Source organism: Mauremys reevesii, linkage group 3 (genome assembly GCF_016161935.1).
Source record: "Mauremys reevesii isolate NIE-2019 linkage group 3, ASM1616193v1, whole genome shotgun sequence".
NCBI lineage: Eukaryota > Metazoa > Chordata > Testudines > Geoemydidae > Mauremys > Mauremys reevesii.
The window spans coordinates 60623619-60638353 of NC_052625.1; the positions used below are offsets into that span (position 1 = coordinate 60623619).

Below are 14735 nucleotides of genomic sequence, written 5' to 3' on the forward strand. Positions count from 1 at the left end.
CTTTAGAATGAGTAGATGCAGGAGATAAGTCACACTCACTACACAGCTGTTCCTATAACTGAAAGCCTGGTGATACAGAAAAATTTCTACAAGGATTCCCATCTGTTGAAATAAGGCAACTGTCCTGAATGTTAAGGATTTACTATTCATCCTGCAGTAAATGGATCAATATCATGCCTTGCAGTGACATGATATTGTACCAAGACATAATAACTTGTGGTTACAATGTGAGGGCGCAACATAACACAGCATCCTGGGATGAAGATGCACACCTCACACCTTCAATTCCTTACTGAGTTCTGGGCATTTGGAAAGCCGTTGAAAGTCACAAGGAAAACAGTCTGTCTGAGGCCCTGGCTACCCAGAATAGTCTATTTGGTATAAGCTAGGTGTGATTTTTGAGCTAATATATTTGTACTGGTATAACCTGTCTGTAAACACTCTTGTTCCAGTATAAGAAGGGCTTTTTTTCTTTTTGTTTGAATGTTGCTTGGGAAGGAGCTTAAGCTAGACTGAAAAATGACACACATCTCAGAATAAGAATACTCATAGGGGGTTATGTAGTAAGACTATACTTGTATAACAGGAAATACTTTCCCATGCAGACAGGCTCTAAGGCCTTAATCCTGCAAACATTAATATATATGCTTAACTTTTCTAACATGCACAGTCCCATCAAAATCAATGTAAGTATAGTTTAGCACCTGCGTGGGTGTTTGTAGTTAAGATAAAAATCAAACTGTAGGGGAAGAGCCACCATAAGGGAGAGGAAAATAGAGGCATCATGGAAAGAATTCACAAAACTGCTGGTGATTAGGAAAGCCATAACTTGCTCATTTACCTTTTTGCAGTTGCACACAACATCAAGCAGTTTATGTTTTAGTTAAACATTATCTTTATTATTGAAAATATTTGTTTGCTTAGTTTGGTGCAACATTATATTAAAGAAAAGCAAAAGTAGGAATGAAAGGTACCAGCATATTATCATCAATTGAACCAGAATACTGCCATCAATTGGCTCAAATGTGTGCTTTTGTGTGCTCTATAAAGCGAAATGGAAGCATAATTATCTGTCAGTCTCCAACATGAAAGTTTTTTTTTTAATTTAGAAGTATTGAGTATGTAAAATTTTGTTTTCCCTGTTTTTGCTAGAGAACTCCTTGGAGGACCCAGAGAAATGGTCTGGGAGATTTCTCAGTCCTTTTGAAGACTTTGAATCTTTAACAAAAATATATTTTCTTGCAACTGTTTCTCATACACTTGAGCTAACCAGGAATTAGCAAAAAAAAAAAATTTAAACAATCCAAATAAAAATCATGTTGTCCATTTTGTGATGGTATTTCTGATGCCAAAATCCCTACCAGTTCTCTGTTTGTTCAGAGTCTTCCAGCAGGCAAAACCTGAAACTGTACTTCTTTCAGGCATTCTCTTGACATCATGAAAAAGTAAATAAAGGCCTTTTTCCTGTCATTAGATCTGAGTTGGAAGATGTGATCGCATGAGCAGGACCAAATGTCCCAGCCCCAGTTCTCTTTTGCCTTTGCATGTCACTGTTTGTTTGTAATTTAATTAAAACACACACACACGAAAAGTGCCCCAAACCACTCCTCTGTTAACTGTAGCAGCAGGCGTAAGGAGATCAAGGACCTGGTGGTTCTGCCGGAGCCGGGCGTCTAGGATTAATCCTCGCCTGCCAGCTACACAGCGATCCTTCCCTGCGGCTTCAGCCTGGAACCACCTGCGTCCTCGAGGCAAGCGAGGAACTACAACTCCCAGCAGGCGGCACGGCGGCCTCAGCCGTCCCCACACTGCGATTGGCTGGTTGGGCCTCTTCCCCCCACGTGACTCAGGCCGGCCGCCGCTGCTGTTGTCCCGGGCAGAAGCAGCCTGGGGTTCGCCGCCGGTGCCGGCTCCGCGCGGGACGGGCTCAGCCAGGGCTTATGGCAGCGGCGCAGGGGGTTCGCGGGTGTCTCCTGCGGGGGCCCCTGCGTGCCCGGCTGGGCAGGAGCTGCAGCTCCGGGGCTCCTGTGCGGCAGCAGCAGCAGCAAGCGCTGGTGGCTGCCCCCGCCCCGGCTCACGTGAGTGGGGGGCTGCAGCCTGGGGGGTTAATGGGAGCCCCGGGGGAGTCGCGTGGGCGGGCAGGTGTCTGGCTCAGTAGAGAGGTTGTGGGGGGCAGCTGGGGAGGAGGGAGTTAAATAGGGGGACTGGGGAGGGGGGCGGGTGGGGTGGGAGTTAGCTAGGGGGAGGGGGCCAGAGGGTGACTGGGTTTGAGGATCAGGTGGGTGGGTGCCAGCCCCTGGGGATTATATGCATAGGGAATAATGGGGCAGTGGCTATTTACAAGGAGGGTGCCAAGGAAGAGGGTGATTTGACGGCTAGGGGTTACCTACCTTTTGGGGTGGCTGAGGGAGATATGGGGGATCATACTTTACGGAGCAATTAACACTGGCACAAGGCCACCTCTGGGGCGAAGGGGGGGGATGTCAACAGCTGAGCAGCAGGGAGATGAGGCCTTTTAAACAAGATACTGGCACAACCACTTGCTCTTACCGAATGTGCCAGGAGACTTTGAACATCAGGATAGAGGAGGTAGGCATTTTCACAAGGCTATCACGGTGAGCTGCAGGGTGCTAAGTCTGTCTTTCTTGGAAAGCTGAGTCGCACAGTCAGCTACTTTGAGGGGGAAGTTATCTAGAAGAAAGAAAAAAATTGGGTGGACTGTAGATAAATTTTTAAATTTTGTTAAAGGCGCTTCTATTTTACCTTTTCTGTCCCCTTAATACTGAGATGGGCAACTATTGTTTGAACACTGATGATCTTGGTTTTAGATAGCACCTTTTTTTTCCCCTTGAGAGATCCTAAAATGCTTTACAGAAATATTGTGTACAGAAATCCTTGCTCTCACCAGTGAAAGGTAACCACATCTGGACTGGAATGTGGCAGCTGACTAATGGGGGACAACAGTGCCACATGACAGTTCACAACTGGAAATGAAGGTGAAAACCGTATCCCTCTAATCTTATGTATTTTTTTTTAAATTGAGGAAATATCTAAGAATAATGTTCACTATTATCGTAAGTGTGAGTTTATTCAAAAGGCAGGTCCTTGTGTAAAGGGTGACTTTTTAAAACTGCTGTACAAGTAATGTTTTATAATTGGAAGTAATGTCACACAGTTTAAGCTCCAGACTTAAGTGTTGTGTTTAGGAATGTACTACTACTTTAAATTTGGTTTCATTCAACATTTTCTGATTTCTGCTTAAATATTCCTCTGAAGTAATTGCGACTATAATATCCTAGCATTGGAGCTGAAATTGACTGAAAGCAATAGTGAAACTGAATAGTTTTTCAGTTGTCCAAGATGAGAAAAAAACTGATAGTTAAATGGTGTATGTGGTGAAAAGTAAATTAGATTTTTTTAAAAATTCTTTCAGTATTTATAATCTACCATGTTACTAGTAAGGAATTCTGTGCACTTTAAAATGTTCAACATGGATGTGTTAACTTGAAGCAAAAATACCTCCTCTCCCCCTATTACAGGCTGTTTTTTGTCTCAATTGTAATAATAATACTTATCTCTTAATTACAGTAATATTATTCTTTTGTTTAGTAATAATGAAGTTCCATCTCCTTTATCCATTTTGTAGTGAACAGGTCATTCAGCAAAAATGTTTTTCTGTTCTGGGTATACTGTACACTATTCAAAAGCACATTATCTGTAAATGCCAGAAGTGGCCATCTTTGTTGAAAATGGTCATCTGATGATCAACTGGATGTAACCCAAGCGGTCATGTGGACTTCCTAGTAGGAAGGCTGTTTGTTTACTTTGCACAGCTGTCTTGAAACTGAATTTCCTCAGCAAAAACATTGTCCTAACTAGGCCGCTCTCAATTTAACTGTTAAATGCCTCAAAAAATTAATTCCACCTCCTCAGTGCCAAACTCGGGGTGGAAGGGCACAACAGAACATGCAAAGTGTAAGTGTCTGGCACACTTTGGCAAAAATAGGACTTGACATACAGAATAATCACAAGTTTTACATGATTTATTGATTACATTCTCTCACATGGCAGCCCCTTAACAAGCAAAAAATAGACTGGGACTAGGTTCTGGTGCTGGTTTCTGGAAGTCAGTAATATTTTTAAATTGACAGTGAATTTAATACTTTTTACAAGAAATCAAACTGACAGTAAACAACTTACATGTCAGTAGAATTGGCTCAATTTAGAAAAATGGTTGTTTGGTTTTTGATGGTTCACATAGTAGACTTTTTAAATTATGTGACCACAAGCAGAGCTTTAAGTCTAAAATTGCTGTCCTAGAGACTGAGCAATTTTAAAATTGCTCAATCAGGACTACTTTGCTCTTTTAAATGCTGCTTTGTATGTTTCAGAGCAGAATATTGTCAGTCACCTCTTTTTGCGAGAAGGGGAAAGTACTTGAGCTATCTGGAGGGTAGATCTGTGACTTTTATGTGTATGGTGGTGGCAGTTGTATTGTGGTCTAAAATGTCATCTGAGTCGCCCTGTGACTTAAGCAGCCAATCAATGTCAGTTATGCCATCTAAAATGGAGCTCTGTATCCCCCTTTCTTCTCTCTCCTTTCTGGGGGTCAAATGGCAAGTTCCAAGTTCCTTCCACAAAATAAGCATTCAGATGGGTCACTAGAATCAGTTGCTGCTTGCTGTAAATTATGCAGATATTCTAAATATGATAACGTTTGCCACTTGGCATGCCCCTCGGTAGGGTTTGAATATGGGGCTCCTTTCTGCCATCCACCTAAATGAGGAAGGAGGTGTTATCCCCTGAATACTACCCACTTGTGGCACCGAAATGAGATGTTACACACAATACATGTTGCAGATCTGGGTGTTCCTTTGCTTGTTGCGTGAGGAATGAAGACGAGTGTTTAGGGAAAGGCTGGAAGTGGGAGGGATGTGTTGGGTGAGGCTGTAGCATGCAGCAGTGTGGCCTGCTGTATCTTAGACAGGCCCACCATGGGGTTGCCTAAGTAGCTCAAATTAAGTGAGATTTGGGCTTACCTTTTAAAGACTGGGTGGCATTTTTTACTTACTTGCAGCCTGTGGGGTTTTACACTTAATTTGGGGGCCATTTTTCTCTGGGCTTTTTTTTGTTTTTCTTGGACCAAGCGCTGCCCCCGCATGCAGCATGATGGTGCAAGCCCTGCCCCTATGCTGCTCTGTAGGCTCGCTCCCTCTGGGTTTGGATTGCTTTTTTTAGACCAGTCATGCTTGTTTCTTCACCCCCAGCAAAATTCTCTACAAATACCTTTTAGTGACTTGTCAAGACCAAACACTTGATAGTTTTTTTGTTAGCATCTCAGAGAAGTCTGTTAAATCTTTATAGTCTCTGGAAAGTAAAGTGAAGAATGTCCAAGGGCTTCAGCCCTGGGCGGCAGAGCTCAGGTTACAGGCTCCCTGTCTGGGGCTGATCCCCTTAAGCTTGGGCTTTGTGCCTCTTCCACCTGGGGGGGAGGGGCTCAGGCTTTGCCCTCCTCTCCCTCCCCCCCACAGGACGGCGGGGCTCAAGCAGGCCCAGGCTTCAGTCCCTGCTCCTGGGGTCATGTAGTAATTTTTGTTGTCATAAGGGGGTCATGGTGCAATGAAGTTTGAGAACCCTGCGCCAGGCCATTTTGTGATATTCTTAATGGGTGTTAATATTTCTGGTGACAACTTTTCAAATTTTTTGGTATTTGTGGAAAAATTACTCTAGAAAGCACAATCTGATTAACTCTGCGGGGAGGGATAGCTCAGTGGGTTGAGCATTAGCCTGCTAAACCCAGGGTTGTGAGTTCAATCCTTGAGGGGGCCACTTAGGGATCTGGGCAAAAATCAGTACTTGGTCCTGCTAGTGAAGAAGGGGGCTGGACTTGATGACCTTTCAAGGTCCCTTCCAGTTCTAGGAGATAGGTATATCTCCAATTATATATATTATTATTATATTATACACATCCAGAGGCTTGACACCCTGTCACAGAGAGTTACAGGAATAGCTGTTCAATATTTTTTTTTAAATATTCAGTATGATCTTCTAACTTCTAAACATCTAATATAAAGTGTCAGATTGACAGCCTAGCAGTCTGAAGTCCTTTGTTCACAGATCAGGTAGCAGTACAGTCAGTAGCAGAGCAGGCTTCCCCAGCTCCTCTCTATCAGTGTGCCTCAACTGACCTTTCAGGTGGGATGAAAATAGTTCAGAGTCCATAACCATTTAATCCTTGGCCTTCCTACTGAGGCTATTGATCTGTGCCAGTGAGTGCTAACTGAAGAGGTGTGTTTTTTGGTAATATAGACAACCGTCCCACTAGAAATTGGAAAGAGAACTACCAAGCTCATCTCGCATGTCTGAGAACAACCATTAGTTAGTGGGAACTTGCTGTCAGCACCAGCCTAGATTTGACCTAGAAACCTAAGTAGTTAAGGATGGATCACTTGATGATTACCCGTTCTGTTTATTTCCTCTGAGGCACCTGGCAATAGCCACTGTCAGAAGACAGGATACTGGGCTAGATGGACATTTGGGTCTGACCCAGTATGGCCATTTTTATGACTCTTCCCATTATCAATCCCCTAAACTGTATCCGGGTATAAGGATATGACAACAAGCTAATGAATAGGAACTTCTAGTAGTCAGGATGAACATGGTCTCGGTTATTTTACACAAGCCTGTCTGCTACTCACCAAGCAAAGATTGTTAATTATTTCCAAAAAGACTTTTAAAGGGACCATATCAACATGAGTCTGCCGATCCATATGACATGAGTTAGTGGTGAATCTCTCAGTTTGCATCACTTCGGCAGAGGGAGCGGGACAGTTGGAGTCATTCTTTCACTGGGGAAAGCCCTGGGTAGTAAGCTTTCCTCTCTGACCACTTTAAAGTGAATGAAATCTTTTATAACCTTGTGTAACACCAGCTTTTGCATGCTTGTGGTGGAGCAGCTTCTAGCACTCAAGCAACATTACAATAACAAACTGTTTTATGCAACTGAAGAAAAATCCAATTAAGGAAGCAGATCTTGATTTCAAAAAGTATGTTTAAATAGCTAAAAGATTTATAAAACTACAGTAAAACTTGCTTTAGCGACAACCTCTGAAGAGAGACCACCAATCACAAGTGAGTACTTGCAGAGGCCATGGAACTTTCCCTCCTATAATTTAAATGTGAAGAAACGGCGAAGAGCGACCACCTGTCATCTGCAACCAGTGACATTTTCTTACTCCCTTCAGAGCTGGGTGCCCAGCCAGCAGCCACTGCTCTCTAGCTGCCTTCAGAACTGGGCGGCCAGAGAACAGCTGCTGGCCAGGCACCCAGCTCGGAAGGCAGTGCTGCCGTCAGCAGCAGAGAAGTAAGGGTGGCAATACCATACGTTTGAAGAGAGACCACCTCTTACAAGCACCCACTTCTGCGAACTCCCATGAGTTGTTGCTTTTGGCAGGTTTTGCTGTACATTGGGACCATGTCCTTGAAGAGAGAGTGCCACTTTCACATTTATAATAGGCAAAGGTTGCTGGTTATCTGCTAATATGTGAAACAAAGGATGTAAAACAACCACAGAGTTAGCTGAGGGATGAGCAAAGGTTAAAAGTCTATAAACTTGGCTGTGTGCTCTCTTACTTATACTTTGTCTACATTAGGGAATTTTTTTTACCAGAAATTACCACCAGAGCTAATGGTGGTTCTTTTATCTCTGGTAGGTGCAGGCCTGGTGAAGCACTCCCTAATGTCAACAAGGTTACACAGAATTGGCAGACACAGCGTGTGGTCTGTCTGCACTACCCCCTGGGAGTTAAAGGTAGATTTGCTCCACTGCCTGCTCAACTGGAAGCCGCCTTAGTAGTTACGATGGATGAATCATGTATAGGGTCTGAGCTGAGAGCTTGGCTGTGTGTTGATGAGTGTCTGTAGTTATCAGCTTTACCTGCTGGTAAATGCAAACAGAGAGGGCCAGGGTCCTATATTGACACCCTATACTGTTCTGTTGTTCAAACTGAATCTGGCATCCTTTTTAGTGTAGTAAGCAAACTTCAGACAGAAGCAGGCCTAGATTTCCTTCTGCCTGCTGAAAATGGACAAGCGAAAGCAGTACTGGTAACTCAGGGTATGTCCACACTGCAATAAAAGACCTATGACACAGTTGCAGCTGGCCTAGGTCGGCTAATTTGGGCACAGGCTGCGAGACTAAAAATTGCTGTGTAGACGCTTGGGTTGGAGCCCGGGCTCGGAGACCCACACCCCTTGCCAAGTTTCTGAGCCTGGGCTCAAGCCTGAGCCCTGAAATCTGGAGAGTGGGGTGAGTCTACAAGCCTGGGCTCCAGCCCGAGCCCAGATGTCAACACTGCAAATATTAGCCCTTCGGCCTGAGCCCTGGGAGCCTGACTCGACTGACCTGGGATCTGAGGCTCAGTGTGGTGAGTTGGTTTTTGTTTTTTTAATTGCACTGTAGATGTACCCAAACAGGGCTAATAGGCCACTTCATGTAAGCAGACACTTACGCTTCGTGCCTCTTTTCAGACCTTACCAGTCCACTGGCCAAGTCGTATTGGAAGTCCTCTGGACTTTTGCCATTTAATTACAAGATCTCTGCAGGTGGAGAGCTGAAGTAAATTGAACAATGGTCTCTGGGAAGATTATGCTCCTACAAAAGGATTATCTTTCTGCCCCCCCCCCCTTTTTTTTTAAAGGATTGCATTGTTAGAACAGCTGCCAATGACTCAAAATGGCCTCAGCTATTAGATGTCACCTCTCTGCACCTCCCACTGTTCTGCTGTCTGGCTGGCTGCACCCTGTTCCATCCTACATGCCCTACTCTGCCTGGCTGATCTGTTCAGGGAGTGCAATTTCCTACCTGTCTTCCACCCCCAGGAGTAGCACACAGAAAATCTCCAAAAAAACTTCTTGGGGAAATAGACAGCTATATCTAGAGTATGGAAAATATTGTAAATATCTCTAAAAATAGTGCTAGGGTTCCCTTGTTTAAACTATGGAGTGACTAACGCTGCTGGCTACAGCCAGGCACAAGGTGGATTTGATTTAAATAACTAGTCAGGAAGACTCGATTTAATCATGGTTTTCTACATAAAAGTGCATTCTTGTTGGTTGTTATAACCTTAATACATATTCCTCACAACTCAGAGATAGATGTAGGTTTCATTTTTAGAAGGTACACGCTTTACATTTTTAAACAGTGATTTATTTTGAAAACTTTTCAGATTAGTTTTACAGCTATATCAGAAAATGAATGATTGTTTGGTTATTTCATTTACCAAAGGTAATTGAAGCAGATATTTATGAAGTCATTGGGAGATGAACTATCTCCAATTCAACAAGTTAATCCAGGGGTCGGCAACCTATGGCATGCGTGCCAAAGATGGCACGCAAACCGATTTTTAATGGCACGCTGCTGCTTGCCAGAGTACCAGCCGCAGGCCCCATTCAGCCTGCTGCTGGCCTAGGTGAAGAGAACCCCAGACCAGCAGTGAGCTGAGCGGGCTGGCGGCGTAAGATCAACATTTTAATTTAATGAAGCTTCTTAAACATTTTGAAAACCTTGTTTATTTTACAATACAACAATAGTTTAGTTATATAGACTTCTAAGGAGAGACCTTCTAAAAAACATTAAAATGTATTACCGGCACGCGAAACCTTAAAGTGAATAAATGAAGACTTGGCACACCACTTCTGAAAGGTTGCCGACCCCTGGGTTAATCATTAATATTTGGAGGATTTTCTTGCCATGCTATATTAGGAGGAGAACATCACCAGACAGACGTTTAACATTGTTTTATTTAACTAAATCAACAATGTTAAATATTCTGGATTTTTTTTCTTCAACAGCAAACATATAATATTTTAACAAAAACAAGCATATGTCCCTTGGTTCTCACATTTATCTCCAGACTTCTTCTCCTTTGTCCAGATCTATTCCTCTCCCAACAATCTTCTATTCACTGAACTTTTTGAAACTTTCCACTTTTAGAGAGAGGTAAGAGATTGACTCTGTGTACACAAATTTGCAGAGGGACAGTAGAGTTGAGGTCTGTTATTTCTCACCTCTATATATTTCTTTATTTTAAACATTTTTGCTGTTAACAAGCACATTACCTCTGGAGACACAAATCCACAGTTTGAGAACTGCAAAACTAAGCATTTCTGATGGTATCTTCTAGACTGAGCACTGAGTCCCATTGGGTAGATAGAAAAATTAACCTAAATAATCTGTACAGAAGCCTGTGGAATCTCATAAGATTGGGTCCCTAATCCATGAACTATTGAAACTCATTTACAAAACTTTTCTTAAACATTATGTGAATATATTGTCTCATACTATAGAATTAGAATTTATAATCCCTATTCCATGATGAGATATCTTTGAGCTATAATGTATCTTAATTAAAACTATCTTTAGATAGGTTTTTTCCTCAAAAAGCATTTTATCAAAAACAATTAAAAAAATTTTTAATCATTGATTTTGTTTTTTTAATTTTTTTAAAAATCCACCCTGGCCAGGCATAATATGGGCTGGCTGTAAATCCTTGCTTCACCAGTACACCTCTACACTTGACCCCCTGGCATCCAACCTGTGCGGGCAGAGCAGTTCTGGAGCACTTTCAGGAGCAACTTTGGATAGCTCTTCTGTATAGGTTCTTATACCATGCTCATCAACCCAGTATCTGAGCTGCTTCCAGTAGCGCATTGAGTGATGGGACTAACATCTGTCACGTGGCTTGTTCTCTCATCCTCTCCATATCCTCCACATAACGCAGCCCTAGAGTCCAGTTGCTCATTTAATGTCTGAGGTTTACAGTCAGATCTTAACATTTAACCTTTAACACCTTACCCGTTATAACCTAACAAGGATAGCTAGAATGACTGGAACTGGCCACTGTAGTCACAGGACTTAAAATATTCCTTTTTTCTTTAACTTGCTAACACAAAATCTGTCTCAAATGATTTTGTGATGTTGTGTCTGAAGAGCATTAATGGAAACAAAATGCATTGCATTTCAAAGAACCATTTCCACTGCATCTCATACACCCCATCCCATTATTCTAACCTTATTTCATTCCATTTAGATCATAGAATATCAGGGTTGGAAGGGATCTCAGGAGGTCATCTAGTCCAACCCCCTGCTCAAAGCAGGACCAATCCCCAACTAAATCATCCCAGCCATGGCTTTGTCAAGCCAGGCCTTAAAAACCTCTAAGGAAGGAGATTCCACTACCTCCCTAGGTAACCCATTCCAGTGCTTCACCTCCTAGTGAAAAAGATTTTCCTAATATCCAACCTAAACCTCCCCCACTGCAGTGACTGCTTAGTGTCAATCATAATTATTCAATTGGTCTCCATAAAATCTTAATATAATTCCATTAATATCAGTTGAGAAATGTGAGCATCCACCACCAGATAAAAGCATATAGGTATTTTTTAAAAACCTCAAACACTTGGTAATTCTATAGCTCCTCTCATTTGAGCCTCTGAAAACCCTTATAAAAATGATTCTAGTATTATCCCTGTTTTACAGGTGGGGAAGTGGAAGTACAGTGGGGTTAAATAACTTGCCCAGCCATCCCATAGGTTAGTGGCAGAGCTGGGAGTAGAGTGAGATGAAAAAACTACTTGAAAATGTATATCTTGTGGTTTCAGTGCATCCAAGACTTCAGCTTTGGGGTTCGTCTGAGCGTGCTTGTTCAGACTTTAAAAGTGTAAAAAGCTTTTTAAGGCAGTTGTTTATCCAGACTTGCTAGTATACTGCAGCATGCTGCTTAGGAGTAGTTTCACATGGGAACTGGTTGGGGATTAGCCCAAAGGCAGGGAGCGAACGGGCTGCGGTCACCATGTCTTTCTTCAGAGTCTTAAACCTCAGGCTCAGCTCTCCATGTTAATAGCAGACCATGGATCTCAGTTCCTTTGTGTCAAATTGTGGTTTCGCTTTCAAATTTTTTCACAGTAGCTATTTCTTTATCCAGAGGCTTCAGTGATATGATAGACCGTGGGATAGGAGGTGGAGGAGGGAGAAGTGGAGAGTGGCCACAGGGAATATGGGTGGGAAGCTGATTTATATAGTTTTACTCCCGCCAGGGGCAGCTCTAGACATTTCGCCGCCCAAGCACGGCGTCATGCCGGGGCGGGGGGGATGCTCTGCCGCTCGCCTGTCCCACGGCTCTGGTGGACCTCCCGCAGGCTCCTGCCGCCCTCCCGGCGACCAGCAGAGCGCCCCCACGGCATGCCACCCCAAGCACACTTGGCGTGCTGGGGCCTGGAGCCGCCCCTGACTCCCACTCAGACGTGTGTTTAAATTTGGCAGAATGGAGATATGGGGTGGGGAGAAAACCAGGTACAAGCTTGATAGGCACCATTAATAGATTTATTCAAAAATGGAGAGATTTAGAAATGAAATTAATGAGGATATTGCGTTATTGTGAAGTGAAGAGGGAATCCCACAGACTTCTGAAGCGTGTACAACACAACATGCTCTCATTTACACTGGTGCATATCTGGAGTAACTCCATTGATTTTAGCGGTGTCCAGCTTTACGCTGGTATAGTATTTTAGAATCCAGCCATATAATCTAGATGACGGAAAGCATGCTTGCATTTCTGAGGCATACCGGTGTAGTTTGAGCCTCTGAGAGAAAGCATTCTAGTCTTCCACACAACGTATGTTGAACCTGCAGGCATCGGCAGAAGAAAGGTTTGGCAAATAGCTCTTTCTTAATTAATTTGCTCTGGGACCGATCTATTCTATCACTTTAATGTGTTAATTTAGATGTTGGCACACTCTCTGCTTTTAAAATAAATATTTCTGGAGGGGTTTTCTGAAGTCTTAATCCCCATCCACAAACAAGTCTGGGTTTGTTCCCCAAGTAGCTAAGAGATAGGGGTAACCCACTCAGAGGCTCAGTGGTTGCAATTTCCTTACTTGGAAATAGGTAAAAGACAAACTTTCCTTTAACTCTCTCTAACACCTCTCATTCTTTATTCTTAGGGACATTTTGCTGGACCATGGGTCTGTAGCTGATCTCCAGAGTGGAATCCTTGTCCCCTGCAGTAAAGATGGTCAGGTTATAAGCAGGGGGTTATTACATTGAGTAGGAAGCCAGCAGCTGCTGACACTTGGAAGCAGCTGACAGCATGATTTCCTACCAGCACCCCTCTGTGAAAGGGATGAGATGCAGAATTATTTATAACTAAGATGTTTTTCATCAAGCATCAGCTTCTCTTAATGGCCTAGTAAGCAAAGCGGTGGCCCTGGGGCTGCTGCTAAACTTTAACCCTAGTGCACTAAACATTGCGTAGTGTTGCTAGTTTTGGTTGGACATATTCCTGGGGGTTTCATCACCTGATATAATCTTTAATTAAAGATTAATCTTTAATTCCTGAAGGCCCCAGGCAATCCTAGAGGGTTTGGCACCCTACTCGGGTGTTCTTTCTTTCTTCTTTTTTTCCCCTTTCCACCTTTGTTAGCTGCTGCTTGATACGGTTTGTGTCTTGAGCAGCACTTGTTTGAAACTTAGAGTGGCCTATCCCACCCAGGCCGGGGAGTCTCTTCTTAGCTCTGCCCACGTTCGACCTCGGTTGTACAGTTCTCTGACCCCCTGCCCTTCCTGGTGTTTTACTTCCTTTAATTACACATGCATAGAGCCCTGCAAATCTGCAGATGTCCGCGGACCATTTTTGCAGCTCAGAGATAGGATGCAGATACAAATTTTGTATCCGCACACATGCAGGAACATAAAGCAGGGGTTTCAGATAGTGTTACAACCTGGAGTAACTAGTCCCAAATGTGTTATGCTTCTAGCACTTTTAGGCACACACAAGGAGAAGAGAACAGCATTGTGTTAGTTACAGCCTTGTCTAAAACACTGTCATGTTATTATTAGGGGTTTTAGCACTGTCTCCCTGACTAGTTACACAGGGCCTTTCAGCTGGGAATTATGTTAGCCAAGCCATGTCCACAGCACAAGGCTTCTAACACAATTCAAACTGGAAAACCATACTAGTTGGCTGTTGCCAACAGATTTAAAAGACCGTTCAAAGTGGCCCAATTTGTTCTTATGTTGGACAGGGCCTTTTGCCTCATACTTGAACTTTCACAGGCAGAAGGCTAGCGATGTACTGTCAGTTCTAACTTTTAGTTCTTCTGCTAGGCAGCAAAATGCCTGGAAGGATCATGCCCACGTTGATCAATTTGAGGACCACAATGAGGGCATCTGGATGACTATTTTGGGTGTATATCTTTCCCTCTGTCTTTACAGATTTCAAGAATCAAACTGTCCATGCAAAATATTTTGCAGAGCAGGCCTACAGCAACTGCTACACAAAATAGCTAATTTTATATGGTTCCTCCCCCTTTATCTTAAATATGCAGCAGGAGATGAGAGTCGGGGAACTCCTTAGCTGTTCCACTGAGACTCACTTTGGTCTTGGTCAAACTTGGCTTCTGTGTGCCTCTGTTTTCCCCTTCTGTAAAATGTGGATGATAATTTCCCTGTGAAGTTTAGACTCAGTTAACATTTATACGGTGTGTTGAAGGCGAAAACAGCTACCATTTGTTTTATTGCTTTTTCTCCTCAGGAATTGCCAAGCACAAGAAGAAAAGGTTTCCTAACTGAACATGCTGCCCCTTTCTCTGCTTTCCTGACTGACAGCTTTGGCCGTCGGCACAACTACCTGCGGATCTCCCTGACTGAGAAATGTAACCTCAGATGTAAGTCTGTC

At 43.2% G+C, this 14735-nt stretch overlaps 1 protein-coding gene across 6 annotated transcripts in view; it reads left to right on the plus strand.

Moving 5' to 3' along the window:
• Nucleotides 1-1845: 1845 nt before the first annotated feature.
• The window catches only part of MOCS1 (molybdenum cofactor synthesis 1), a 49911-nt gene continuing 37021 nt past the window's right edge, over nt 1846-14735 (plus strand). The window contains exons 1-3 of one of the 6 annotated variants that reach the window (XM_039530475.1): nt 1983-2078; nt 2909-2996; nt 14592-14724. In XM_039530475.1, the coding sequence (XP_039386409.1) occupies nt 2991-2996; nt 14592-14724 (139 nt within the window). In that variant the 5' untranslated portion in view covers nt 1983-2078; nt 2909-2990. Of the gene's footprint in view, nt 2079-2401; nt 2590-2908; nt 2997-7712; nt 7811-14591; nt 14725-14735 lie in introns of those variants that run through there. The other 5 variants (XM_039530474.1, XM_039530472.1, XM_039530477.1 and 2 more) reach the window with 5 other exon arrangements.